The following is a 26,789-nucleotide window of genomic DNA, read 5'->3' on the forward strand; positions in this document are numbered from 1 at the left end:
CTTTCTCGAACGCGCGTCGGCCGCAGCCAGCGCAGCCCGAGCCCTTCCGGAAAGTGCCGAAGCCGTAGCCGGCGCCTGGCGGATTCCCCGCCGGCCGGCACAGCGCGCCTGCGCAGAGGGGAGCAACTGCCGGTTGGTGGCCGGTGCTCCGCAGTGGGGGAGAGCCGGGTGAGGAGCCGGGTCCCAGCAGCCCAGACGGTCGCCGCTGCCGCTGATAGTCACAGGCCGGCGGGGAGCGGGAAGCACCAGGCGCAGCCATGTCGGTGGTTGGCATTGACCTCGGCTTCCTCAACTGCTACATCGGCGTCGCGCGGAGCGGCGGTATCGAGACTATCGCCAACGAGTACAGCGACCGCTGCACCCCGTGAGTACCGGCGCTGCCGGGCCGCCCGCCGCCGGGCCGCTCAGCCCCCCTCCCCCGGTGCTTTTCCCCCTCGCCGCCGCCCCGAGCCCCGCCGCCCTCAGCCCGCCGCGCCCGGCGCTGGGCTCCCCGGGGCGGCGGGGCGGGTGGAGTCGCGCGTGTCCCCGTAGGGCCTGGTCCCCTCCGCGGCCCGTGGCGCGGCGCTCACGGCCCGGCCCGGCGCCGGCCGCTTCCCCTCAGCGGGAGAGGAGCCGGGCTGTGCCGCCCAGCGCCCGGCCGCGGCCTCGCCGCCCGTCAGGAGCCGCCGCTGACGGGCGAGCGCCCCTTTCTCGGAACACGGGCGGCGTGTGGAGCTGGCGCGGGACCCGTGTGTCGGGGCGGGAGGCCCCGCCGAACACCTGCCCCCCGCCCCGGGCTGTGACTCCTCCGTGCCCTTGAGATCCCGCGCCGGGCTGGAGGTGCCGGGCGGCCCCTCGGGCACAATGGGCATTCCCCTCCCCCCCGCCCGTAATACTTTCGTTTCGTGTAGCAAAGATCTCGGTGAGGGAAGTGCATGTGTTTCCCCAACTCTAGAGCGGTTGCCAGGGCTTGGAGCGTTTTCATTAACAATTTTATGATGGAGGGGTGGTGAGACGGGTGAGGAGGAGGACGTTGATTCACCAGGGAGACGGGGAAGTGGCGCGATGAGTTCCCTTTCCTTAAACCTGTTCTTGGCACCGCGCTGCATCTGCTGGCCGTGGAATACCGAGGTCTTGCAAGAAGGGGGGCGGGGGGGGGGGGGGGGGAGCAGCGGGCAGCGGCCGTGATGATGGGATACGCAAGAGTAGGTGGAGATACTTCCCTTCTGTTTCTATGGGATCCGTCTAGGATTTTTAGAGCTCCATCTGTGCGTAATTTTCAAGGAGGATTCAGGAATTCATATAATACTCGTAAAAAACGGGGTTTGGATGGTGCTTCCTTTCATAAAAAGGAATTTGCAGCCAACAGCAAAAAAACTTCTTCTGTTACGTGAGGCTATAGTAACTTTAGCATTGCTGTCTTTTTGATCTGAGAAATGGAGGTTTTGTTTTGCTTTCTAAAAAAGGTTTTTAAAAGTACAAAGAAACTGAGTGCTAAAACGCATATTATCTGTATTAATAGGAATACTTTAAAATTCTTTGTAATACTTCGAAAAATACACTTCTCGTGTGAACTCTCAGGAAGTTGTTATCCTTGTACACGTTTTCACGAGGACTGAAATTCCAGGACCTTCCAAATTTTGTGCAAGGAAACCCCTGAAATTGTTGCCCAAAGAAGCCTCAGGCACCTGCAGTTTCCTTCCCCCTTATGCTGAAGAGCACTTCCAATTCTTAGCTGTTCTTGGAGTGCATTCTTTGCAGGTAGGCTTCACGTAGGTTTCCTTGCATTTAATATTTTTCTCTGTGGTGTCTGAGAAACTGTACTTTCGAGATGCCTGCTGAGTGATCAAAGGGGTTTAAAGCACAGTTAGTAAGGTAGCATCTGGAGTGCACAGATACTTAAAGACAGTGGTTATCTCCCTTAATGACATTTTTCCGGGTTTTTTCCTTTTCTTTCTCCAAAATTTAATACAGGAGAACATGAGGAACTTCCTTTTTAATGCTGTTGTCTTAAGGAAAACCAGCGTAGTAAATGGAAATATAACAGGTTTATAACTTAGGGAAGTTTATCAAAGTAACTAAACCTTGCTTCAGACAGGATTTGGGTGATGTAGGCAGATCTAACTCTTAAATCATCAAAAGTTTTCTGCTTATTATGCATAGCAACACAGTAAATGAGCTCTTTATTTATATGTTCCTATAGAGGCGCTTACGTCACTTAAATACTTGAAGTTGCTAATGTTTAACATTGATTGGATATGTCCCAAATACTTGGGACTTACTCCCAGAAATACAGAGCGATAATGTTTGTGTCTGTGTAGTGTGGTATTAAAATACTTGAACTAGCTCTGGACAAGCTAGTGCACTTCCATGCGCAGTGTGGTGGTGGTAAGCCATGTAAAGATACTGGGTTAGGTCCTAAAGATAGGACAGGGCTGGCTGTGCTCTACAGGGCTGATTGTTCTTTCTGGGCAAGGCTAATTAATGCAGCCAGCTTCCAGTTTTGGAGCCGGTTCGGGTATCTCTGCGATACTGCTGTGAACAGTTCAGTGTTGGTGTAAGCATACTTCAGTGCTACAAACAAAAGCAGTGTAGATCTACGGAAGATGCATTTTAACGCAATTTAATGCAGCACTGTTAGGCATAAATCCAGTGTCCTGGTGGTTTAAAACATTCAGATGATCCTTTGTTTGCCTAAAACCTACCTCCTGTAATCTAAGGCGTGGGATTGTTAGCGTTTGTAAAGCGTGTGTCATCTTTGAAACTTTAGCACAAGAATTCTAGGAGGGAAAAAGATTCGGCCATGGAGTCATCTGTAAACTTTCTAAGGCTTTTGGCCTTAGCATCTCTTTGGATGTTAACTGGCAACTGGCTTTTTCTGAACTGGGAACTCCAGTAAGCCTGCTGTACGCATTGCTGGTGTGCCTGGCGTGTTGAACTCTCATGGCAGATGGCTTTCAGGTGCTCTGTCTCACCACTGTGGTGTTGTGGGAAAATGGTTGATTGTTGATAGCTCGTAATTTTTTGGTAACTTTTTTCAGACCATGTGTAATTAAGGTAATCACAAATTATAATTAAAATGGTGAGATAGTATCTTCTTCAAAACAATGCATGGAGGTTTGGAATGTCCTTCTGGTGAAGAGAGTTGCGACCTTCAGAAAAGTCTGTGTACTGCTCAGAAGCTGGCTTCAAAGCAGGCCAAGGGTAGTGGGCGGGGAGACAGCTCAGTTGTCCCACTTGCATCTTTATGGTGGATGTGCTTCCTAAAGGACTGTCTCGGATACAACTGAAGTGTTTGGAGCCGAAGGGCACATTTTATTTCTTGACACTTCTGCTTCCCAGCCAAGGGAGGAAGAAACCATTCATCCCCTGGTGCTGGAACTGCATAATTGAAGTAAACCGTGGCAGGAACTGTGGTGGGCTGAGGAGCTTTTTGACTTGATGCTTTGTGCTCCGTGCAGGAGTATTAGCAAGTAATGCTGTCAACAGAGCCAAATTCCTGAACTAAAAAGTTGTGATATTTATAGCATTAGTATGTTCCTATCCATAAAATGTCTTGTAAACTGTTTGCACCCTTGCTAAATTGCTCTCTTACCTGACTTAATTATTACAAAGTATAATTGGGAGCTATTCTGCAAAGTGACGTGAAAAATTCTAAAAGCAGTTTGTGAAAGCTGAAGTACGTATTTGAAGATGTAGGGTAATGCATTGTCTGTTTGCGGCAGGTACCTGTGGAGAAGGTTTTGCATGTTTGGTGTGGTGTTACAGCAGAAGAGGTTGCTAGATAACACTATCGAGTTACACACAGTGCCCTCATTGTTGTGGTGATGGCGAAGAGGCAGGAAGCAATCTACTGTAGTGACCTTTACGCATTCATTAAACAATTTGAACCATATGAAATCAGAGTTGTATTTGTTACTTCCTACTGAATGGGTTTAGCCTGATCTGTTCTGCTTTGGGGAAGGAGTTCCATTTCAGATCTGTAAAACAAAGATGTGGTGAACAGTAACTGACAAAAAAAAAGGTTTCTAAAGGCAGTTGAGGTGGCCAGATGGTACCTGGGGACCTGGGACAACCTTTGCTAGAGCCAGAGGCCAGGCTGAGCGGAATGCTCAGTGGTGACCTGAGAAGAAGCAAGCTGCAAGGAAGTCTGGAGCTTCCGAAGCGCTTGGTGGGTGGGAGCCGTTGCCAGCCATCTCCCCTTTTGCCTGTTTGCCAGTAGTCCTCAGGCACAGGAAGCGCTCAACAGTTTGTAGAACTAGGCTGTTTAGCTACCTTGGGTGTGTATTTTTTTAAAAAAAATTTTTTGTCTTACGATTATTGTTGCTGATGTCTCTTGCAGTGGTACTGTCAGACTTTCAGGGTTGTTGAGTCAAGAAGACCTGATTGGTGAAGTTCAGGTTTTAAAATCAAATGTCACAGGCTTCTTTGGTTATAACCTGTGACCCAAAAGTAACTATTAATTCCTTACCTTCATGATAAGATCTCTAGAACATGTAAGCTTTTAAAGAATTCCGTAAATGCAGTTATAATGAAAACTATTGCAGTTGCTTGTAGTTTCTGAATTAATTCGCAAAGAAAAAAGTAACTGGAATTCCGCTCCAAGTTCTGATGCTTCATGCAGTAATGCTGTTAAATGCCATATCAGTATTTTGTGACTTTAATTTTTGTGGGTGTTTTAAAGTATCATGGAATTATCTTGTGATGTTTTCTTTTAAACCTGAGTTTCTGTTTTATTGTTTTTTATTTAGAGCATGTATATCTTTAGGATCAAAGACCCGGGCCATTGGGAACGCAGCAAAGAGCCAGGTAAATGGATCAGTAACTCTCATGTTACTTATCTAACTTGTCTCCTGTTGAACTGTGGGAAGAAAAGTAATGAATAAAGTTGATATATTTATTTCTGCTTTCAAGTAAATTTTCGGCAATAAGTGTATGTTTCACAGTAATAGTTACTGCTTCAACACTATTTTCCTGTATTGAAATTGAAACGCTATTTCTGTGTTGTTTTGTCATTTGGAGTAAAAAATGGGAAGAAACAGAAAACCATGTTTCTTCCCCAGTAAAAGATGTTTCTTTTTGCTTACGCATGACAGCAAGAATGGAGTTCAGAATTAAATCTCCATTGGGGGTAGGGAAGAATACTGCACTGTCTCAATTTGGAATTTAGAACAAAAGTAAAATTTCTCTTCATCCTCTGTAAAATCACTTGCAACCTAGGAAAGCCTTCCTTTTGGAAAGAAAATATGTAAAATTTCAGAATAGCCAGTGTGAATCTACAAATTCAAAACAGATGGGGTCTTATCCTTTTTCTTTGCGTTCATGCATCACGTTAGTGTGCTGAGGACTTCCTTCCCCTTAGGGTAGAGTTAGGTAACTGGACATTTGCCTGGCAGATATGAAGGTGATGGAGCCCACTGGTGGTGCCATGGGCAGGCAGTATATGCAGCGGCTGTATCACTTTCATTTGGAGAAACTTTATGCTTCTTGTCTGAGCTCAACCCCTGTGCTTTGCTGGTGAGAAGGTATCCTGTCAGTACTCTCCCAGCTATGAAGTTTGCTGTTTAAACTAGTTTATCTTGGAGAAGATTACCCTGGAGTAATTTCTTTCGATAGCTTAAACATTGTGTTAGGATGTGTTTGCTCTGGTCCTTTTTTTACTTTAAAAGTCTGTCCCTAAAGTAATTAGGTTGAAACACCAATGAGAAAACAGGTGTGGGAAGGCTTTATGTCCAGATGGGATCTGAATTAGAGGAGAACTTTAAAGGAAGTGAAATGCCTTAATTTCTCAAAGGTTCATTTAAGGTTAGTGTAGGTGATAACTTCATTTGTTCCTGCAGACAGCCATTGCAACAATATGTAATATGGTTTTAAACGTTGCATGCTGTGTCAGAAAGCTCTAAAAATAAAAAGTACAGTGAAAATTGATGGCAGCAAGCTGATGGGTATTAACGAGTGAAGGAAATTTGAGTTTTTTTAATGGAGACCATAGATTAAAAATAGATGTTACTTCTCTCCCCACACCCTTTGCTTTCCAGTAAATGTGTGGAGCTTGGCAGGGGTCTTCAGGATGGGCATTAAGGCCAAGATATCAAGAGTTCCTTTCTAAACGGTCTTCTAAAGTCTACATGTCATGGGTAATTAAAAACAAAATACCTTTTCCCACAGATTGTCACAAATGTAAAAAACACATTACATGGTTTCAAAAAACTGCATGGAAGAGCATTTGAGGATCCTTACATACAAGTTGAAAGGGCCAAGCTTCCCTATGAACTTCAGAAGATGCCGAATGGCTCTGTAGGAGTAAAGGTGAGTTAGAGCTTTGTGCGGAATATCTTTAATGGTAGAGATGAGCACTTTGGACCTCTGTCACTTAACTTCCTACTTGAGCTGATTTACATTTTGCTTAACACAACTCTAAATGTATTCTTAATCATTTTGAGAAGAAAAGTCAGGTGATAACCAGTACAATAAAAGCTTTATTTTTCACAGAGTCTGCCTTGGCATAGTTTTTCTGTGTTTCTCGCTTCTCTTTGTAATTCATTCACTTATTTAAATGTTCAGGAAGATCTAGAGCACTTGCTCTGTATTACACGCTCATGTCTTCTAGTAATAGTGTAAAAAAAGTGTTGTCATCTGCCGTACAGGTATGCTATAAAATCTTAACAGCACTCCCCCCAAAAAAGGTTAAGTTGGTCTCATTCCCCTTCATTAAAATGGACTGTGTAATAAATCAGCTGTTACCAAGAGATGAGGACACTTAATTCCCTGCAGTGACATCTGCTCAAGTCCTGTACTTTGTCAGATACCTGCTGAGGTTTCTCATCAATTGTATTGGCTTTCTATAGTCACATTAGTAGCTTTTCACCTTACCTTACTAGATTTACCTTCAAATACGTCTAATTACAGTGTTTGATTATTAGTCTTATCTGAGTTTAGGTCTTAGACATGCACAGACCAATTCTGAGGAAAGCAAGGTAGCGCTGTGAAGACATAATCTGAACAAGTTAGTTTTAATTGCTTTCAAACTAAGTGGCTGGAAACTGTTCTTCCCAAAGTCACATTAATTGCTGGTATAAACAGCTGCTGCTCATCTTTCTAGGTTTCCCTGCACAGGAGTGTTTGGGATTGCTAGAGATACAGCAGCCTGTCAGGAATTCAGGAGAAGGAAGCTCACACGAAGGCTGAAGATCCAGATGTGTTGCTGGAACAGGGCAGGACTGTTAGAATTGCCTTGTTTGCCTCTTCCCTGCCTCATGTGCCTGAGTGATCCTTGCAGGAAGCAAATGTTCCTTGGGTTCATTCCAAAACTTATTTTTAGCTTGTGTCAGGACAAATGTGGTTCTATATGTATTAGGGATTTTGTTTGGTTGTGGTTTTTTTTAATTAAAAAAAAATACTGAAGCATTGTGAATAGCCCCTTGAACTCAGGTGTTACATTTCACACAACAATTTTCAGCTAAACTGTACTGTTACGCTTTTTTGTAGGTAGCACAAATCCATAGCATTAGTTGATATGGAGAGTTACTCGTGTCCAGAATCTGGTGTTAAACTTGGTCTCAATGCGCAAAACTGCAAAAAATGTTCAGGTTGCACACCTCGGAGAGAAGTTGAGATGGTTTATTACAGAATTGCAATTCTGTCTTTCAGGTGAGATACCTAGATGAAGAGAGACTGTTTGCAATTGAACAGATTACAGGAATGTTACTGGCCAAACTTAAAGAGACTTCAGAAAGTGCTTTGAAGAAACCAGTGGCAGACTGTGTGATTTCAGTAAGTTTGTAATATATTTATTGCAATTCTTTCTACAGATAACTTTATGTAAGCTAGCACCATTCATGCCATGGTGCAGTGGTAAGAGTTAAAAGTAGTGGATAGAAATTGCATCTCCCAAAAAACGGATTTTATTATGGGTTTTACCAACGTCGAATACTTATGTAACCATGTGTGAGAAGATGGAAAACTTGTGAAATCAAGGGTGTGTTTTCAGGAGGAATTTACTACTTAAGGTGATCGAGACTGGCTAACTCCAAGTGCCACATACAGTAATCTTGGCTACTGTAGTCCCTGTGATAAATGTGAACTGTCCTACGTGTAAGCTTATCTTCCTCCATTCCAAAGAACCTTCCCTTATTCACGTTGAATTTCTTTGTTGTTGTGTAGTTGAATACTGTTGGGTTGTAGTGTGGTTGAGAGTAGCCTGAATTCTGTGGCTCTGAGGGTCATACTGGCAATTTGAGAAGCCCAAGCTACCTACATTTGTTTGAAAAGGTTGCTTTTATTTGACTGGTTTACTTGTGTTGAGGTTTTTTTAGCTAGTGCCATCCCCCATGGTAGGGGGGTGAGCTTGAAGATGAGGTTTTGTTCCTGATATGAAGTTCTAAATGTTTGCTTTTCACGTTGTCTTTGTTTATTGCTTCACTTCTGCTCTTGTTCTGGTGAGAAGTCTGGGCATGCAGTGTTGTGGTTATCCTCTCTCTGTCAAAGAGAGACGTGGAAACTGGCAAGCTGTATACTTCAGCTGTTAGAAATCCGCTTTGATCTCTGTCTGTGCTTCTTTATGGCATACGAAGACACTTGCAGAGAATACCTCCCACACAAATAAGGATCCTTGGTAATACCCCACAATGGTAGCTCGTGAAATAAACTAAGAATGTAGTTCTGTGTCTCAAGCTTGACTGAAGTTGGAAATACATGCGGGCTGATGCAGCCAGTTTCTAAATGGGCTCCGGCTGCGCTTTGGCTGTTCTCGGTGGAACTGAATATTGTAGCGCACTGTGGTAGAGGTGATAACTGAAAAATGGATACAGGTTTGGTCGTAACACAAAGCGTAGCTCAGCTCTGAGTTTGGTTCCAGCACTGCTGTAGTGCTTATGCAGCAACTTATTTTGGGGCTATGTACGAATATTTATTGTGTTGACTTTGTTGTGCACAAATGTTTTTAGGAACTGGTAATGATTTTAAGATCAAAGACTCAACAGAAAAATCTGAAGAAACTTTTTTGGTTGTAGTGCTTAAATCTACTTTTGTTTAAAACAACCCTGGATGTCACTCCACTTTCGTCATGTTTTGACATTTTAATTAAAATAGACACTAAAATGAATTACATAGCTGTTTATTAGACTGCCTTATTAATCTGAGGTTACCTTAAAACAGTTTCTTGTGGTACTGACATTTATTGGGTTGCTTAATGGGTAAGTCTGACTTCTTTAAATTAAAAAGTCCGTATTTCTTAATATCCTACGTAATTACTTTTGGAAACAGGTACCCAGTTTCTTCACTGATGCTGAGAGAAGGTCTGTAATGGCAGCTGCACAGATTGCAGGATTAAATTGTCTGAAGCTGATGAATGAAACTACAGCAGGTAAAGGGCAACAAATTTTGCTTTTTGCCTTTTTTCTTTTTTTTTAACCTATTCAGACTACTGAATTTGTGAGGGTGATGACGTACTCCTGTTACACAATTAGAAGCTTGGGGAAAAAGCTATCCAGGTTAGTACTGCCCAATCCAGCTTGGGAACTGGATACACAGCAACCGTTTTGGTGGGGTGGTGTTCAGCACTTATGAGACGCGGTGAGAGTTCAGGTTTGCTAACCTGAATACAGGGCCACCTGAAAATAGCTGCTCTGCTTCTGAAATAAAGCTGGTATCTGTCCTTACCTCTCAGCTGTACCATCGAGCTACAGCAGCTGTATCAGGAAGGCCTGAGCCTGCTTCACAGTCTCCTGCTGGTCCAGCTGGGGTGCGGACCTGACCTAAATTCTCAGTTGTTGTATTAAATAACAGTATAGTACAGCATTATCAGATGTAATTTGCATCTGTCTGAAAGATTACAGTAAATACATTGTTTAACATAGGTGTGTAGCGGGGTCTTCTAATTTTCTTTGTAGCTTACTGGAAGATGGGTGTGCTGGTGTTAAAAAATATCTGGAAGTATGAGAAGTACTTTTTTATCACAAGCTAATACTTACTTGAAGTGAAGTACATTGAAGAGGAATTTTTAAGTGTGTAATCCAAAGATTTTTTCATTTGTAATATATACATATGCTTTGAAAGCCTCCCCTACACAAAGAGCATTTTTATGGAGCTTTTTCTGAAAGCAGTCTTGCTGATCATATTTAGAAACAACTTGAACTGTATGACTTCACAAAATACCCCCATCGTCAAGCATGTGTCCGTGGCACTATGACAGTTGAACATTGTGGCAATCCTGTCGGTGCTGGTGTAGCTGTTGTTTCTGTAAAGTAATTTACTCCCCTCTTACGGTTTTGGTGAATTCCAGGGTAGAGTATAGAAACACTTCATGGGAACTAAAGTTGGAGCTGTTGAAACCAGTTAACTTTTTTTTTTCTCTTGATTTAAATTCTGTTTGCTTTTAGAAAGTCTCAACAAACTTTCAAAGTGAGTGCTGGTATTGAAAACTTAGATTCATGTAAACTAGTTGTCTAAACCATTTTTTTCTCTTGAGCATGCTTGAATTTTGCAAAGCTGAGCTAAAAAATACTGAAAATAAGGCATTTCAAAGGAGAGGTGTAGGCATGAGGCTTAACCTGTGCAGTTTCACATGTTACAATGGTAATTTCGCTACAAGCAGAACTGAAATAAAAGGTGATGCTTTGGTAGTGTAAAACCTTCACTCGACATGTTTTTTCCCTTGTTAGTGAAAGAAGTGTTTTCAAAATGCTAACTTGCTTTGTGATGAGCTGCTTTATATATCGACAGTGATTCTTAAGCAAAAGGAAAAATAGCCAGTCTGATAAATCCTGGGTCTAAAAACTTTAATTTATGAAGGCATATGTGCTGCTGACTTTTAAGTTAGTGCTTTGAAGGTACACAGCATCCAGTTCTTGTTGGAAAGAGATGTTAGGTAGTACAGAATACTTAAATGTCAATTACATGAATGAACATGAGGTAATTTACTATAAATCAAACAGAAATGAAAATAACACTTGTGATCCATTTGACCCTTATGTTCTATTTGAGCAAAGTAATGGAGGTGTTTAGAAAGAGTAAACATAAGTAGTGTCTATCTATTGGTAGAGCTTTTAATGTGTGCCTGACAGCTGTATACAGCTTTCTCTTACCTTCTGTTGGTTGGTGTTTTTCAGTTGCACTAGCCTATGGAATATACAAGCAAGATCTGCCAGCCTTGGAAGAGAAGCCAAGAAATGTTGTCTTTGTAGATATGGGGCATTCTGCGTATCAGGTTTCAATCTGTGCTTTTAACAAGGGAAAACTGAAGGTAAGGTTTAAAGTCATACAGTAAAATTCCATGTTCTTGAGGTATTTAATTGAACAATACTCAAAATACTATTTATTCTGTTGAAAGATTTTTTTTAACTAAATAAATGCCTATAGCAAATATATTCAAAATGTTGAATACAAAAGTTTCATTATTTTTGGCCATTTTAGCAAATCGGTTTTTATAAAATGCAGAAATGAAGTATCCCAAAGTCTGTTTTGAAAATGCTTGACTGTTAAGTATACTGCACAGTTTTTGTGCCATGTTATATCACTGAAATATTTGCATATTCTGGTAGTCTCAGAAATGTTGCAGTTGTGCAGCTGAATGACTTAAGGGAAATTGTTGAACTCCCCAAATTGTTCTGTGACTTTTTTTTTTTATTTATTGCCACCCAGGACTGTTCAAAATCTAAATTCAGTAAGATGTGAAGTAAAAGTGAACAGTCTTCACTTCCTGGTTTGGAGACTTTGTGAGCTGCTGATGTTGCTCACTGGCTGTGAGCTGAATTTTTTGTAAACTTTGGTAGCAAAATGTAGTCATCTGAAGTCACGTGGGAGACGATAGAGAGTTTTTCTGTTTCAAGTAATGACACACAACTAGTAATAGCATGACCAAATAGCTATCCTCACCTGCCTTTTCTTTAGTGAGCTAGTAAACAGAGTAGAGGCTTTCAGCATGGTAGAAAATAGCATGGTAGATGTGATCGTTTCTTCCCTCCACAAATAAAATACTAAATAATTGAGTGACCTTTGAAGTTGTTCTGTCTGGCAATTGCATAGAAGGCGGTGAGAAAACCACAAAAAATTTTCCCATCCCAAACCTCTGTTTTTACAGGTGTTAACTTACGAAACTAGTGTCTGTAGGAAAGCTGTCCCTATACCTGAGCTAACATTGTCTAATAACTTTCAATCTTTGTTCTTTCACTTCTGTGCAGGTCTTGGCTACTACCTTTGACCCTTTTGTAGGTGGTAGGAATTTTGATGAGGCTTTGGTAGACTACTTCTCTGAAGAATTTAGGACAAAATACAAATTGAATGTAAAAGAGAATCCCCGAGCACTGCTGCGATTGTATCAGGAATGTGAAAAATTGAAGAAGCTTATGAGTGCAAATGCATCTGACCTTCCACTCAATATTGAGTGCTTCATGAATGACCTTGACGTCTCCAGTAAGATGAACAGGTACTGACCGTTATTTTCACTGAAGTGCAGCGAAGTGCGGTCTCTAAGCTGTCCTGTAATGTGAACCGCTTTCCCTGTTCCTGCAGAGCTCAGTTTGAGCAGTTGTGTGCTGCCCTTCTGTCCAGAGTGGAACCTCCCCTAAGAGCAGCCATGGATCAAGCTAGTAAGTAGGAGTTAATTTAGGTGCCACTTTTGGTTCAAGAAAGTAACTAGTAATCCAGTTATCCTAGATCTCTTTAATGATTATCTTTTTAATATATTTTTGTATTTATTAGAATTGCAAAGCTAAGTACTGAAAAGTTAAATGTAAGTTCCATTCATGTGCTTGTCATGTATGCATGATCCCATTCCTGCCTCATTTAGCACACGTATCACTCTGCAACCTTGGTTTATTGACCCTCATTCACCCTGTGTAATGGAAAAGGTTGGTGCCCTGAAAGATTTATTTTATTTCAAAACACAAAGCAACCAAACTGAAACTATGACGGGAAAAACTATTTCTCCTTACTGCAACTGTCTGGCCAGCCTGTTCCATGTGTGATACATACATGTCCTCACTGACCTGAGAATTTGGCAGTATATTCTTGAAATAAATTTTCTGAAGCATGTGCAAATAACAATTTTTTTGTTTTGTTTTTCTTTTGCATAATGTAGTGTAGAGCAGAGAGTTAGACTTTCACAGGAAAAGGTTTTACTCTCCAATTCTAGCATCTTCAAGTAAAAGGGAAGAAATCTGCATATCTTGTGACTTGGCTAGATAGCTGATACAGGAAGTAAGAACCTGAATAACTGCTGAGTAGAGCTGTTCAAGGACTCTCAGTTGTTTGAGATCACTTCTTGAGTTCAGAATTAAAAAGCTAGCCTGCAAGCACAGTCCAATATTGTATATTTTTAGTTAAGGGTTTTGCTTTTCTGTATTGGCAACCAAATTAAAGTAGGCATAAAATGAGGTGTATTTAGGTTTCATTTTTTTCTTGTTTGGGAGGGGTGAGGTACTGTCCGGTAGTGCAGGGCTGCCAAAGGAAACCTCATTTCACACTCTGGAGTTACTGCACACCAGAAGGAGGATGCACATGGACAATGCATTTTAAAGAACAGCTGTCCTCATTGGTGCTTGGCTTCTGCATTTTCCAGGTTAGTGCAACCAGAAAACTGTAGCCTGCAGGAGAGGCAAAGAGTTTGAATAGCACACGTGATGACAAATCTGATTTTAAAGACCTTGTCAGCTGTTGAATATATTCAGCGCTTGTCACAGTGTCTAGATAATAAGAGAACTCCTAATTTTTTGATTGTCCAAAGTCAGCTTTTTGGTATCTTGATGATAACTTAAGGCCATGCGCTCTCTTTTCTAGAACTTCAGCGTGAAGATATCTACAGTATAGAAATAGTAGGTGGGGCTACTAGAATTCCAGCAGTGAAGGAACAGATCTCTAGCTTTTTCTGTAAAGAGATAAGCACCACGCTAAATGCTGATGAAGCTGTTGCAAGAGGCTGTGCCTTGCAGGTATAGTTATTAAAACTAAACTTAAAGTATTGCTTTAACATCATGTACTAATGAAATGCAACTAACCAAAAGCAAAAGGTACTATAGCTGAAATAAGATGTAGAGTCTTACTTTTCTTTCAACAGTTGGTGGCAATAACTATGTCAGAAATTACTGTATTACATGTACTAATTTTTTTGTGGCTGTGTCATGAGAAGGATGGTCGTCTTACAGACCTGTTAAATTTGATGACCCACATTGCACTGTTCCACTTCCATGTAGTCATTTGGAGGATTTGCTGCGTATCTTTACTGACAATCACTGGGGAAGTAGCATCTGTTACTATTACTTAAGTCTTTCAGTTCAGTTAATTTCGTACTAAGCATAGGAAGTTTCTGTTAAGAATTCCGTGATAAGCAGGACCTCTATGTGACTTGTAGCCTTTCTGCACTTAGGTATTAATTATTGTACTTGCTATTTATTTGACTGCCTGGATATAATAAAACTTTGGTCTTTGTTTTCTAGTGTGCAATTCTTTCCCCAGCTTTTAAAGTGCGTGAATTTTCCATCACAGATGTTGTTCCTTATTCTGTAACGTTGAGATGGAAATCGTCTTACGAAGAAGGAACAGGGTAAGTTCTGTGGTGCCTACTAAAAAGTGTGTGTTTGTGTACATAAAGGAAAGTGTTGAGCTATGGGAAAGATCAGGCCTCAGACCTTGAAGCTGTCATCTACTCGAACAGTTTTAATTTTCTTCTTTTGATTACTGCTTAATAATTGAAGATACATGTAACTAAAAAACGTTGGTAGAAGTTGCTTAATTTTGAAGTGTGACATAGAATACATAGTCCAGCTTTGAGACCCACAGGTCTCCAACCTGCAACTCTTGTCATAAACTGGCTTAAACGAAGTTACTTAGCTGCTTGGCTAGCGTGGCTGCTGATGATTAACATACCTTGACTGTGGTTGTCCATTATGTTACGCTCAGTGGTTTAACCTTACTTAATATTTTACTGGTTTAGGGAGTGTGAAGTCTTCAGTAAGAACCATGCTGCTCCATTCTCAAAAGTAATTACTTTCCACAAGAAGGAGCCTTTTGACCTGGAAGCGTACTATACCCATCCGCATGAAGTGCCTTATCCTGATTCCAGAATAGGTAAGGACAAGTGAAGAAAAATCCCACACCCAGCTCCTGTTGTTAATGATGAGAAAAGTGGTTCTCCTGGGGTTTTTTGAGATGTTAACTTCCATATTTTCTAGGTTCTTTAGAAAAGCTCTGTACATTCTTCTTGGTGTAGATGCAGTGATCAGGCAGTATCAACATCTTTTGGCAGTTCCTTAAAAAAAAAAAAATAAAAATCTGCTTTCTTTAGTATCTGTCTGTCTTCACTGCTTCTGAATGATTTAAAAAAAAAAATAAGTACAATAAGTGCAGTGCTCTACTGTCTGGTTCTTTCAACCTCTATAAAATGGATAAGGATCTTACATGCTCGCCAGCCTGGATTTTTCAAAGAAATCGGATCAAAGAAGCAGTTAGCAGTAGACAGTTCTGTCGAGACAGGTATCTGTCATGTCTCTTTTCTGTTAATCTGAGAACACACAAGATAGGCATTTCCTAAACTTTGGCATCTGTAGTAGAGCCTAAAATATTAGATGGTATGAGTAAGTTTCCTGACAGTTAATACTACCTTACTTGCACTTATTAGTAGACTCCTCTGGGTCTTTAGGCTAATTCACAATTTTATTTACTGATTTATGAATCAGATAGAAACTTGGTACTGCCTGTTTAGCTGTCTGTTCAAGGAGTCTATTGTCTTTAGGAAAGAGGATTCTCCTTTAGGTGTGCACAGTCTGCATTGCTTACACTCATATTTCCAGCAAGTTGCAAACAAGGTGTCAGTCTGTTTCCAGAAGCTTTGATAAGCACTGTTTGTTCCCCAAAATGTGTAGTACAACCACATTACCAAATTCAAACAGAATGGTTTATCTTTGTTAACATCTTATTTTTCAATGCAAAGTTTTGAGTTATGTGGATGAAAGAAACCATTCAAGATGAATCAGAGTAGTTTCTCTAGGAGGATGGTTAGAGAAGTCAACAGGGAAGTAAAATGCCTAATAAAGTGTGATGTTGACATTTTTCATGAAACACGGATAAAGCTAAACAATCTTACTAGTTATCAGTTAACTGATAATTGGGGAATCGGGTTTTAATTCCTTTAGCTGTGGCTTACATTGTAGAATTGACAACTAAGAAGGAGGTTTCCAATTAGTTTATGTTAAGATGCTATTAATATTAACACCCTTCCAACAACATATTTTATTTCTTTTATTCCTCTTTCACTATTTTTTGAACAATTAAAACCATCTTTGTGTTCTCAAGGGCGCTTCACTATTCAGAATGTTGGTCCCCAACATGATGGTGAAAATTCCAAAGTGAAGGTTAAAGTGCGTGTCAATATTCATGGCCTTTTCAGCGTGGCTAACGCTTCTATCATAGAGAAGCAGAACGTAGAGGGAGATCACAATGACACACCTATGGACACTGAATCATCAAGTAAGAACCAAGGCAGAGATGATGAGCTGGTATGTAAACTTGTAAATATCTACACTCCTTGTAATTCTGACGAAAACCAATAATTAGAGATTAAAACATAGTGTGTAGCTTTTGACAGTTTTTGTTTCTCCACCCTTAAATTATTTCTTCAGTTATGTAACACATTTCTTCATGGTTTTTATTAAAGTACTGGTGATGTGGTGCTAAGAAAGCAAAAATGAATGTAAACCCAGATTCTAAAAATTTTTTTCATTGTTCTTTACCATCTCTCTACTAGTCTTAGCATTATCTAGTGTTGCTACCAAATGGCAACATACTCGGTGAGATAGATTGACAAATTAATGCTAAAAGTTGGGTTTTCCTCAAGTACTATGGAATGAAAAATAGATGGTATTTCTTTATATATGGAAGACTTGCTCTTCAGAAACATTCTTTCACTAACGGCACTTCTATGTAAGAACTGTACTGAAGTATCAATGGCGTGTAAGCCTATAGGGGAAAATTACTGGAAATTAATGTCATTAATACTGAGGAATTAACGAAACTATGTTGTCCTATGCTAGTGCAAGGAGGATCAGCTTCCCTGATCGTGCACTGCATGCTGGAAGTAGATCACTGAGTAGTGAGGTGCAGCTGTTACTCTTGACTTTCTGGAGCTGAGGGCTGGTGCTAGGGAGCACTTTGCAGCAGGGAACGGCACACCAGCCTCGCCAGGCCTCGGCAGCCTTTCCTTTTGCTTGTGCCCTTCTGTTGCCTGGGATTTTGGTTATGTCACAGCTCACGGGGAGGGGGCGAGAGGGGCGATACTGTAGGGAAAAAAGAGGGTAAAGCAGTAAGCAAGTTGCTGCTGCCCACTGCTGCTGCCTTCTGCAGATGGCAGAGTGCTCGGCAGAGTGACCAGTCTTGCAGGCTGTCGGGCACACTGAGGGAAGGTTTTCTTGCGGAGTAAGGTTGGACAGAAAGCAAACACTTGGCAACTTTATTAGGAGGAAGGGACGAATGAGTTTCCTGTCATTATCTTTTAAAATGTGTAGCTTTTTAAAAGTAGCAGCTTTTTCTACTTCAGTTGGATATACTACAGGAATTGGAGCAAGTGGTTACACAGTTAGCACTTCGCAATTGATACAAGCAACTCCTTCAATATTACACTGCTTTTCAGGAATTTGCGCGTATTTGAAATGCCAAACGTGATGCAGGGTCCCTGTGGATGAGTGCTCTGCATCTGGTGTTTGTATGCAAGTGAAAAATGGTTGAAAGTACCGTCGCTGGCATGTAGTGTTCCAGGCCTGCTGCCTGTGGAGGTACTAAGAGGAGTACCCTCTGTTCAGTGCAAGAGTAACCGCTTCCATCCTCAGGCTTTCAATTTGCAGTACTTCCGTTCATCTAACACATCTTTTGTTTTACAATGGTGCTTGTCAGCAATTACCTTTCACTATTGAGGACGATGCCCTCGACACTGAGGAGGAGGTTTGTGGTGTATATGTATTTTCCCCCTCTAGCTGTTCTGCGTAGGCAAAACAGCTCCTTCCAGTTGTTGCCTTTTCTGTGTGAACAGTAAGAACAGCAAACGATACTAATTTTTTTCTACTCCGAAGTGACAAAACTTAAAATTTGGTAAAAGTAGCCTTCTTGTTTTCAGCTTCTGTCATTAAAAAACCTGCTGAATCAATTAACATAGCTAAACTGCAACCCACACACTGGTGCTAGAGTTTGAATTCCTTAAACAACTTTTCCCTGTATTTTGCAGAACTAACAGTAAATTGTTTTACATGCATATGTAGTTTGTGAATCCAGGAATCTTAATTCCTTGTAATCTCAGAACTTTCAGACTTTGGTTACAGCTCATTAGCTGTTGATGCTCTGGATGTCCAAGTATGGGAGTCATCCTAAAAACATCAGACTTACCCATTGCTATGTTATTGTTTGTGATCGGCACTAGTGATAAGTGATGTCTTTAAGATCCTTAAATTTAGAATAGGGCATCGGTGAACTACAGACAGATTTTAAGTGAAACTTCCTTAATTGTGCGTGTCAGGGAGGGGAGATAATTGGTCATGTGCTCCAAGAGGCTACTACAGAAACTAATTTTTATGGTCCTGTGAGACAGATGCCATTAACAATTACAATGGCTAAGTTACTTCTGCTTTGGATTAAAAACTTTATAAAGTTCAGGTGAAAAATGATAGGAGGTTGAAGTTCTGGCTGTTCCATAGAGAACCTGTTGTTATTGCCGATGTTGGTGGTGTGTTTCTAGAATGTTCTTTGCATATGTTCTATATGTATTTATTTCTAATTTAAAATGGAGCATTCACAAGACTTAGTGTAATTCTATAATGGGGACAGATGGCAACATCATAATTATTTCAAGTGGGACAGGCAGAATAGGATTTTCGTTTAATTTGAGAAAGAAATGAATACAAGTACTACATCAAAATGCCTGTTTAAACATGGTGAATCAAAAATCCTTCAGATTGATTCTGAAGTCCATATATTGTCTGCCATCTACTGTAATTGACGTCAGTCTTAAATTGTACAGCAATTCTTTACATTCAGTTATGTAACTCTTTTTCTAGGATAAAATGCAGGTTGATCAAGATGAAGGTATTCAGAAAAATCAAGCTGAACCACAGAACCAAGCAGATGAGGAAGCTGAAAATGCAGGAACTGAAACAAAAGTTTGTATTCAGTATTGATAAGGAAATGTAATGTTGCTTCCTTTAGACTTTTCTTTTTTTTTTACCCAGTATTCTCAGTCATTGATCTTACTAGTTGCAAAACACAGGACTGTATTTGGAGGAGCACAGCTAGACTGAAATGGTTAAGTTAGCAATGCTACCTTAGCACTTTCATTTTCAACATGGTATATGATTAAGACTTCGAAGTAAGTTTCTGTTGTTTAACATAGGTTTATAGTGAAGGCGGAATCTAGGAAAACTTAGGAAACATTATGCAGAAGACTGTGTTGCGCCTTTAGCTTTTGAACAAGTTTTCTCAACAGCTCTTTCTGTAAAGAAATTCCACCAGTTTGGTTCAAAAATAAGGTAGTGGTGATTCTGAATAGCAGGAGGACAATTAGGTACTTCATTTACGTATGATTAATTGTAGCTGTCAGATTAGTTTCATCTGTCTCTTGTCAAGCATAAATGCAGTAATATTTCTATTTTGGAAAGTTTCTTAAGAGTGTAAATCTTTTTATAGACCGCTTCTGGAGACAAGCAAGATCATCCAGCCCAGCCGAAGGCTAAAGCAAAAGTTAAGAGTATTGACCTACCTATACAGGCAAGCCTCTACAGACAACTGGAACAAGATCTTATCAATTGCTATATAGAAAATGAGGTAAGCAGCCTGAACAGATGACCACTCAAATTAATGTCACTGTGAATAATTATCCAGAAAGTATTTGTAACGGTTAATGTAGAATTTTCTGGGGGTTTGTCTTTAAGGGGTTTTGATTTGGTTGGGCTATTTGGTAAACCTAATCAGTTTCATTGGATTTAAGTACCCAGATGTCTGAGTTTGACCTATTAGCCTGTTGTTACCTGGTGTCAATTCTCTCCTTAGGCAGAAGATGCCTAAGGCTTGCCAGTACAGGCTGCGCAGTGTGCTGACTGACCTAATACTGGTCGGGAGTAGCATTTGCACATGTTTTGATGCCTTACAGAAGCTGTGTCCTTAGTTCTGGCGTGCTTTTGCCCTTCAAGTCCTATGTCAGCAGGAAAGTATTACTACATGTAGGAAACTTCCCTTTCAGAGGATCCTTTCTGAACTTTCTAGGTGTTGTATCTACGAAGATCTCACCAGCATAAGCTCCTATCTGAAGGATGGTCAGTCTGCAGAATCAAATACAAAATAACTTTTGTAGAGCAGGATGATTTCTAGTGACTTACAAACCAGAGTCGAGACTTGTCTTCTAGTCCTGGCTGTGCTGGTCGGTTGATAATTGATAATCTGATCCACTTAGGTTGAAGCACTTGCCAAACAGCTTCCAAATCTGAACTATTTTTTCCTCTGTTGCCGTTCTGCCTGCAGTGAAGGTGACTTAGACAAAGGTGAAAATTCTAATCTGTAACTGCAAATTAGCAGGCTCCTGCAAAGTTCTGTGGTACAGTTTCAAGAGTGTAATCATTAAGCTTGACACTTGCAAGTGCTTTTAGTTTTAAATAAGCTTTTCTCCACCCTAGGGGAAAATGATGATGCAAGACAAGCTTGAGAAAGAAAGGAATGATGCAAAGAATGCTGTTGAAGAGTATGTGTATGACTTCAGAGACAAGCTGTGTGGAGTCTATGAGAAATTCATCACAGAAGAAGTAAGACCTTGCCTATGTGTTTCAGCTGTTGGAAAAAATTCCTTTGTGTTTAGAAGGTCTGAGTGTGGCTGCGTGGAGGCTGCAGGGGTCTCTTGGACTTACTAATGCGTTTCGTATTCTAAAAATCACAGAAGTGAAGTTCAAACTACACTTAAATCTGACATTTGACATGCAATGATGCAGAGCTTTTATTGTCTGAGAAGTTTCTCAGTGGTGAGAAAGGTTTTGCGATGCAGGCAGAAGATAAAAAACCCCGTGGTGGGGGTAGGAAAGCAGGACAGATCACCATGAGCTTCTAAATGGCATGAGCGGGCACAAATAAAATGAAAATGAGCAGAGTTAGTGTGTCTGTAGCTCTGGGGTTTATTGTCTAATTTCACTAACTTAGAAACGTGATTCTTTCCCCACTTGAAAGTCCAAGAAAAAGATGAAGAAGAAAGCTGTACACTGGGCTTCTGCAAAAGCAGTATTGAAAGAACACTTGTCCAATAATCATTTTTCCGTAACAGCCATCTAAATTGACTGGTATGCAAGCAACCAGTTGGTGAAACAAAGGCCCAGCAGCAGTTCTAAGGACTGCTCTCTGGATTACATGGTTTGCAACCCAGCAGTGCAGCACAGACTCCCTTCCAGTGTAAATCAGGGGTTTATTTAAAATCTAAAAGCAATCTTTTACCTAAGTTATGGGGATAGAGATTTTATTTCTAAAAAAGTTAAGATAAAATCTTTGGTTATAGCCAGCAGAGTCGAGTTACCACAATTGCAACATCAGCTATCTGTATACTTGTCCGTATTTGTCTGTTCTGTCCTGCTGCCAGAGAACCTGAGAAGCAGAACTTCCCATGTCAAGATAAAAGGCGGGAATTTTGGGATGCGCATGCTTTCTTAGAAAATCAATACTGACGCTACGCAATTCCCATAAACTTTACTTGCAAATTAGATTAGTAGGGCTGTCCTGCCTCTCTCGCCGTTCTGTAAGATGGTGGCTTTGAAGTCTATTAATTAGTTTTCCTTCTCTATCACTGTGAATGTTTTAAACTGATGAAATGGTCTTTTCTGAGCAGGGGAGTTTCTTTGCATGCTGGGGGGAGAAGTCTCATTTGTTGCGTTCTCTTCTGAACTGGTGTGTCCCTACCTTGCCTCACAGGATTCAAACAAGCTCACCTTGATGTTGGAGGACACAGAAAACTGGCTTTATGAAGACGGAGAGGACCAGCCAAAACAAGTATACATGGATAAGCTTCAGGAACTAAGAGTAAGGTTTTTAAGATACTTTCCAGAAAAATTGTGTGTGTGTTTTGGGGCTGGGAGCATTTACATAAATATGGCTAAGTATGCAGAGCTCTTTTAATGAGGGGTATGTGTGTGCACATCCGTATGTGAGTTACGTAAATCCATTAACTTTTGAGTGTGGACATTCAGGTTGCATCTGGATGTAGCGGAGTTAGGAAATGAACATAATATTTAGAACGAGAAATACAGTTTGTTTTAATGTCAGTTGTGCTCTTAATTTGAATACAGTCAAAATGAAGCAGACATTTAGTGTCTAGAACTAGTGACGATACAATTAATTGCTACGGGAATTTTCTGTCAGTCTTGTTACAAACTGAGAGGCTTTTGAGACTGCTCTCCCAGGTGTTCAGAATTACACTCCAGTGTATATATGCTCTGCTTTTCATGATTTCAGCAGTCTTCTATAGCTATATTGTAAAATTTTTGGTCTAATATCTAATGACAAATGGTGAAAAGTGTTTTAGCAGTAGCTTCCACTATATCATTGGATTAGTAACGACAAAAAAAACTTGGATACTTGAGATTTTTCTCTTGCGGGAAAATGAATTCTCATGAGTGACTCGCTACCCTATAATAAGTTTGTCTCTAGCTCTTGGGCCTCAGCTGTTTTCTCTCGAGTCTGGTTTCTTTTGGGGGAGGGATAACTGACGGAAGCAGCAGTGCAGATCCTGGCAACTGCCTGCTTGCCTGGATACCAGTATTCAAGAGAAGTTAAAAACAAACAATAAAACAGAGAAGTTTCCAGATGAGCTACTTCGACATTAAACCATCCATGTAAATCCTGTCTTGTTTTTTCTTCCAAATGCATTGTACCAAATGCTGCTCTTGCTGAAAATAACCACAAAATACTAAGCGCACTAAGGACAGGCACTACTCCCGTGTTTAAGCTTCTGGGCTGCTTTTTGTTGTACTCTAAAGCAAAATGCAAAGTTTAACCTCTTGGATGGGTGAGAAAAGGTGTTAAGGCAGCCTTCCTAATGATGCCATGTTTTATTCTTGGACCAGACTAAAGTAAAACTGTATTTTTCAAGACCTTTGTGTTTGTTTCCAGAAATTTGGACAGCCTATTCAGGAAAGATACATGGAACATGAAGAGAGACCAAAAGTTTTAAATGAACTGGGAAAGAAGATTCAGCTCCTTATGAAAGCAGTAGAAGCATACAAAAATAAGGTAAAGCTAATTACTTAGGGAATGAACTATTATGGGTGTTTTGAGCTTGGCTGTAGAGTTTTTTGCGTTTAAAAAGAAATCCTGTAAGATTACCTGTTCAGCTGCTTTAAAATGGCTGTTGACTTCTCCTCCAGGAACTTCTAAAACGGTTCTGGATTGCTAGCAAAAATGGTTTCTTGATAAGAACTTTTTTTTATGGCTTGTACCACTTGAAACGGATATCTCGAGTTACGGCTATTAGCATAGTTTCTATAACTCAGAAGTCTTGTTGTGGTTAGTTACACAAACTACACTGAATGTTAGGTGCTTTTCTTTTCCTTGCAGCTTCATTACTAACCTGTGCTTCAGCAGCATGCACTGAAGATCAAAATTTCAAATTACTAAAAAAAAAAAAAGTCCTGTCTGTCTTGTTCTTCATACTAAATGCTTGTTAAAACTACTTGTTGTGTCAGGTTGTAGCAATGTTTCCCTACTTCATTATGTGTCGATGGAATTCTTACTTGAGTGAGAAGCACAAATTAATCGGTGGTATAAATCTCTCTCCCCTTAGGATGAAAAATATGATCACCTAGATCCTGCTGACATGGAAAAAGTTGAGAAATACATCAGCGAGGCTATGAATTGGTTGAACAGCAAAATGAATGCCCAGAACAAACTAAGTCTAACTCAGGATCCAGTTGTTAAGGTGGCAGAAATACTGACAAAATCTAAGGTAAAAAAAAAAAAAAAAAATAATAATACAGTTATACTTGTTGCATTCTGATTAAGTTTTTCCTTAACAGGATTTTGGCCTTTGTGTTGAGCTAGAATGTTAATTCTTCAGAGATTTTAAAGCTATTAAAAGATCCATGCAGAGGGAGCAGCAGTTCTATCGATTTTTAGTTCTGGCTCTTCATGATTTACAGCCATACCTCTGCATAAGCCTTCTGAGAATGTCCTGAGTTACAGCACCAGGCTGGCTAGGGACTGGGTTGCCGTATCGGCCTTTTACAGACTGGGAGGTTTCAGCTAGTGAGAGATCTTATTTTAAGTTTCTAGATTTGATAGAACTGAAGAGCCTAGTCCTTAAAAATTAAACTGCGGGTCATTATGAACCAGGAATATATTCGAGACAGAGTTTTGTGCAGTTACTGTGCCATGAAATGAACTTGCTGTCTCACTTCTGTCACAACTAGGAATTGGATAGCTTCTGTAATCCCATTATATACAAACCCAAGCCGAAGATAGAACCTCCCAATGATGGGCAGTCAAAAGCTAACGGTGAACACAATGGACCAGTGAATGGACAGAGCGGTACTGAAACAAAACCTGAACCAGCGAAGGAGAACTCTCAGCAGACCAAACCACCTGGAGAAATGGAAGTGGACTAACTCTTGCATTTCTTTTACTTTAAATAGTGCAAGTAACCACAGGGTCCATTCTTTCTGTCTGGTACACGCCTCAGATGTTCAGTTATTCTTAGCCAACCTTCTGTCATTTGTTGCTGAGTAGTTTTGAAAGTGTTTTATATTATGTACACCTCTGATGTTCACTTCCACTGATGCTGCTTATGTGGAGCTTTAGCCAAATGTAGATTGTATAAGTCAGTTTAAGCTTTCCCAATATATTTTATATCAAACATACAGAATTGATATATAAATGGCAACAATCTACCTTATTTAAAGCTTTTATTGTGGATAAACCTCAGCTCCTTTATTCAGGAAAGGATACTGTATTGCACTACTGATGCTCAAGTGTAGATCTAATTGCATCTTTATTTTGGAAAAATATTGGAATTGAAGTGGCAAAACTTGTCACTTGAAGCACTGACCTTTTCTAGTTATTGTATTGTTATAATTTAAATATTAAAATAGAGGTTAGTTGGCATACTAGTCCATCTTGTTGATGTACCATGAGAATTGTACCGTCTTTTTCATAAACAGAATAATACAAGCTTAAAACGTTTTTTTTAGATTCCCATACTACTAACAATCTTAGTTACAAAATGCTAGCGTGATGGCTCTGCCGCGTGCTGCAGTTAAGTGAATGGTCTCAGTGCCCATCGCTGTACATAACGTACTGTGCTTACGATAGGATGATGCTAATGATAATAGTATGAGGGGTAGGATATACAGGAATTGTTGCATAGTTTTCCCTTGGAAGTGTCTTACTGCACATGTTACTATTTCCATTTCTTTTGTTTTGAACGAAATCTCTTTGTCTTGATCACATCTTGTGCTGGGGAGAAGAAACAATAGGAATTGTGCTGTGCAAGCTGGGTGTTAGCACCCTAATTTTGAGGTTACTTTAAATGCTGTTTGTTGCAAAGTTGAAATAAATACTGCAGGCTTATTTAAGCCTCAGTACTCGGCATGTAAATCGTAAATCTTTTGGGTTGAGGATCTAAACAAAAGAGCTTTCAAACTGGATATTCTTACCCCAAAGATGGAATCTACTTGACAAGCTTGCATAGCTTACAAGTTATCTCTGGTCATTTAGCCGAGCTAATGAAAGTGTCGATAACGTATTACACAGTTGAGTCGCTGTTTTCTTTGATACATCTTAGACATTGTCAGGGTCTAATGTGTTTGTATATTCTGAACACTTCAGTCGCTGTCAGTCACTGAGGTACTGTAGCACTTGGTAAAGCAAGTCACTTTTTTTTTTTTTTTTGACTTGGAACAACTACTCTGACCGGAACAGGAATGGGCTCCTCCATGGGAGGTAGTTCCTTAGTCCAGTCAGCAGAAGGGGCTGGGGTTAGCTCCAGCGTAACACTTCAGTGACTTGGAGCTCCATCACAGAAACGCATTGTAGGTGTTGCGGTGTTGAGGCACTCCCGCAGCAGTTCTCCTTGCAAGCGAGGGAAGGGTCGTGCTCCTGTTCCTGCCTTTGGCAGCCATTTCAGCTGCAGCTGCGCCCTTCACGCTCCAGCATTGTTGATGCTACGGGAGCAGGCCCTGACCCACGCTGGAGGTGGCAGAGGTGAACTACCCTCTGACGTACCTTCACAGAGACAGCAGGTGTCACTTACAGCTGCGTATAAACCTGCTACTACCTCGAGTGCTGGAATTGTATCTTCATAAGTGACTGAGATGTGTGGTGTACTTTGCTCTGCTGTCAGTTGGGGATGGTGTCTGGCACCCTGAGTTGACACATTTAAAGCCCTTGAACAAAACCTGAGTGACCTTGAAGGGAGCTGCAGCTGCTCTGCAACCTCAGTCTTGAATTCTGCCACTGTAGTCGCACACCTTTGGCACCGAGGGGGTGATTGTACTTCAGTGTCAATTGTCCCGATAAGTTTGAGCCTGTACACAACTGAGCTGGCTTTGGTCCTGTGGGCTTTAACGTCCTGACTATCTTAGTGGCTTTACCACAGCAGTGGAGTGAGTTGTGTGCTTGAGTGTTGACTTCCTAAAACCCATCTACGCAGCAGTTTGTCTAGTAGACTTCCTGGTACCTGGCTGAAGAGCTTGAACAGTGGGAATCTGCTGTGTAAGCTCCCCAACAGCTGGGTCATGTGTAAGAACATAAAAGTCTTCTGCTTGTGGTCAGCAGATGCTTGATACTACATTTCAAATGTTCAAGGCACTTCTTAT

The 26,789-nt window shown here is 40.7% G+C and overlaps 1 protein-coding gene across 4 annotated transcripts; it reads left to right on the top strand.

Annotated features, from left to right (window-relative positions):
* HSPA4L (heat shock protein family A (Hsp70) member 4 like) lies at window positions 1–25,077 on the top strand. Of its 4 annotated transcripts, XM_055700010.1 has the most exons (20): window positions 1–364; window positions 4,731–4,788; window positions 6,148–6,288; window positions 7,630–7,752; window positions 9,244–9,343; window positions 11,088–11,221; window positions 12,159–12,403; window positions 12,490–12,566; window positions 13,756–13,907; window positions 14,412–14,518; window positions 14,909–15,042; window positions 16,267–16,469; window positions 17,860–17,907; window positions 19,014–19,115; window positions 19,639–19,776; window positions 20,622–20,747; window positions 21,895–22,002; window positions 23,092–23,211; window positions 23,762–23,923; window positions 24,387–25,077. In XM_055700010.1, the coding sequence occupies exons 1-20, from the start codon at window positions 258–260 to the stop codon at window positions 24,579–24,581; spliced, it is 2,580 nt and encodes an 859-aa protein (XP_055555985.1). In that variant the 5' UTR covers window positions 1–257; the 3' UTR covers window positions 24,582–25,077. The 4 variants fall into 4 exon arrangements, with proteins under 4 accessions (XP_055555985.1, XP_055556141.1, XP_055556206.1 ...); XM_055700166.1 differs by lacking the exon at window positions 17,860–17,907; XM_055700231.1 differs by lacking the exons at window positions 17,860–17,907; window positions 19,014–19,115.
* The last annotated feature ends 1,712 nt before the right edge of the window (window positions 25,078–26,789 follow it).

Source organism: Falco cherrug, chromosome 1, assembly GCF_023634085.1.
Source record: "Falco cherrug isolate bFalChe1 chromosome 1, bFalChe1.pri, whole genome shotgun sequence".
Classification (NCBI taxonomy): Eukaryota; Metazoa; Chordata; class Aves; order Falconiformes; family Falconidae; genus Falco; species Falco cherrug.

Bases quoted from the DNA above. Each gene is read 5' to 3' on its own strand.
- HSPA4L (XM_055700010.1), top strand. From the start codon at position 258: ATGTCGGTGGTTGGCATTGACCTCGGCTTCCTCAACTGCTACATCGGC. The intron at 15,043-16,266 runs GTAAGGACAAGT...TGTGTTCTCAAG, and splicing joins TTATCCTGATTCCAGAATAG to GGCGCTTCACTATTCAGAAT. The intron at 19,116-19,638 runs GTTTGTATTCAG...ATCTTTTTATAG, and splicing joins ATGCAGGAACTGAAACAAAA to ACCGCTTCTGGAGACAAGCA.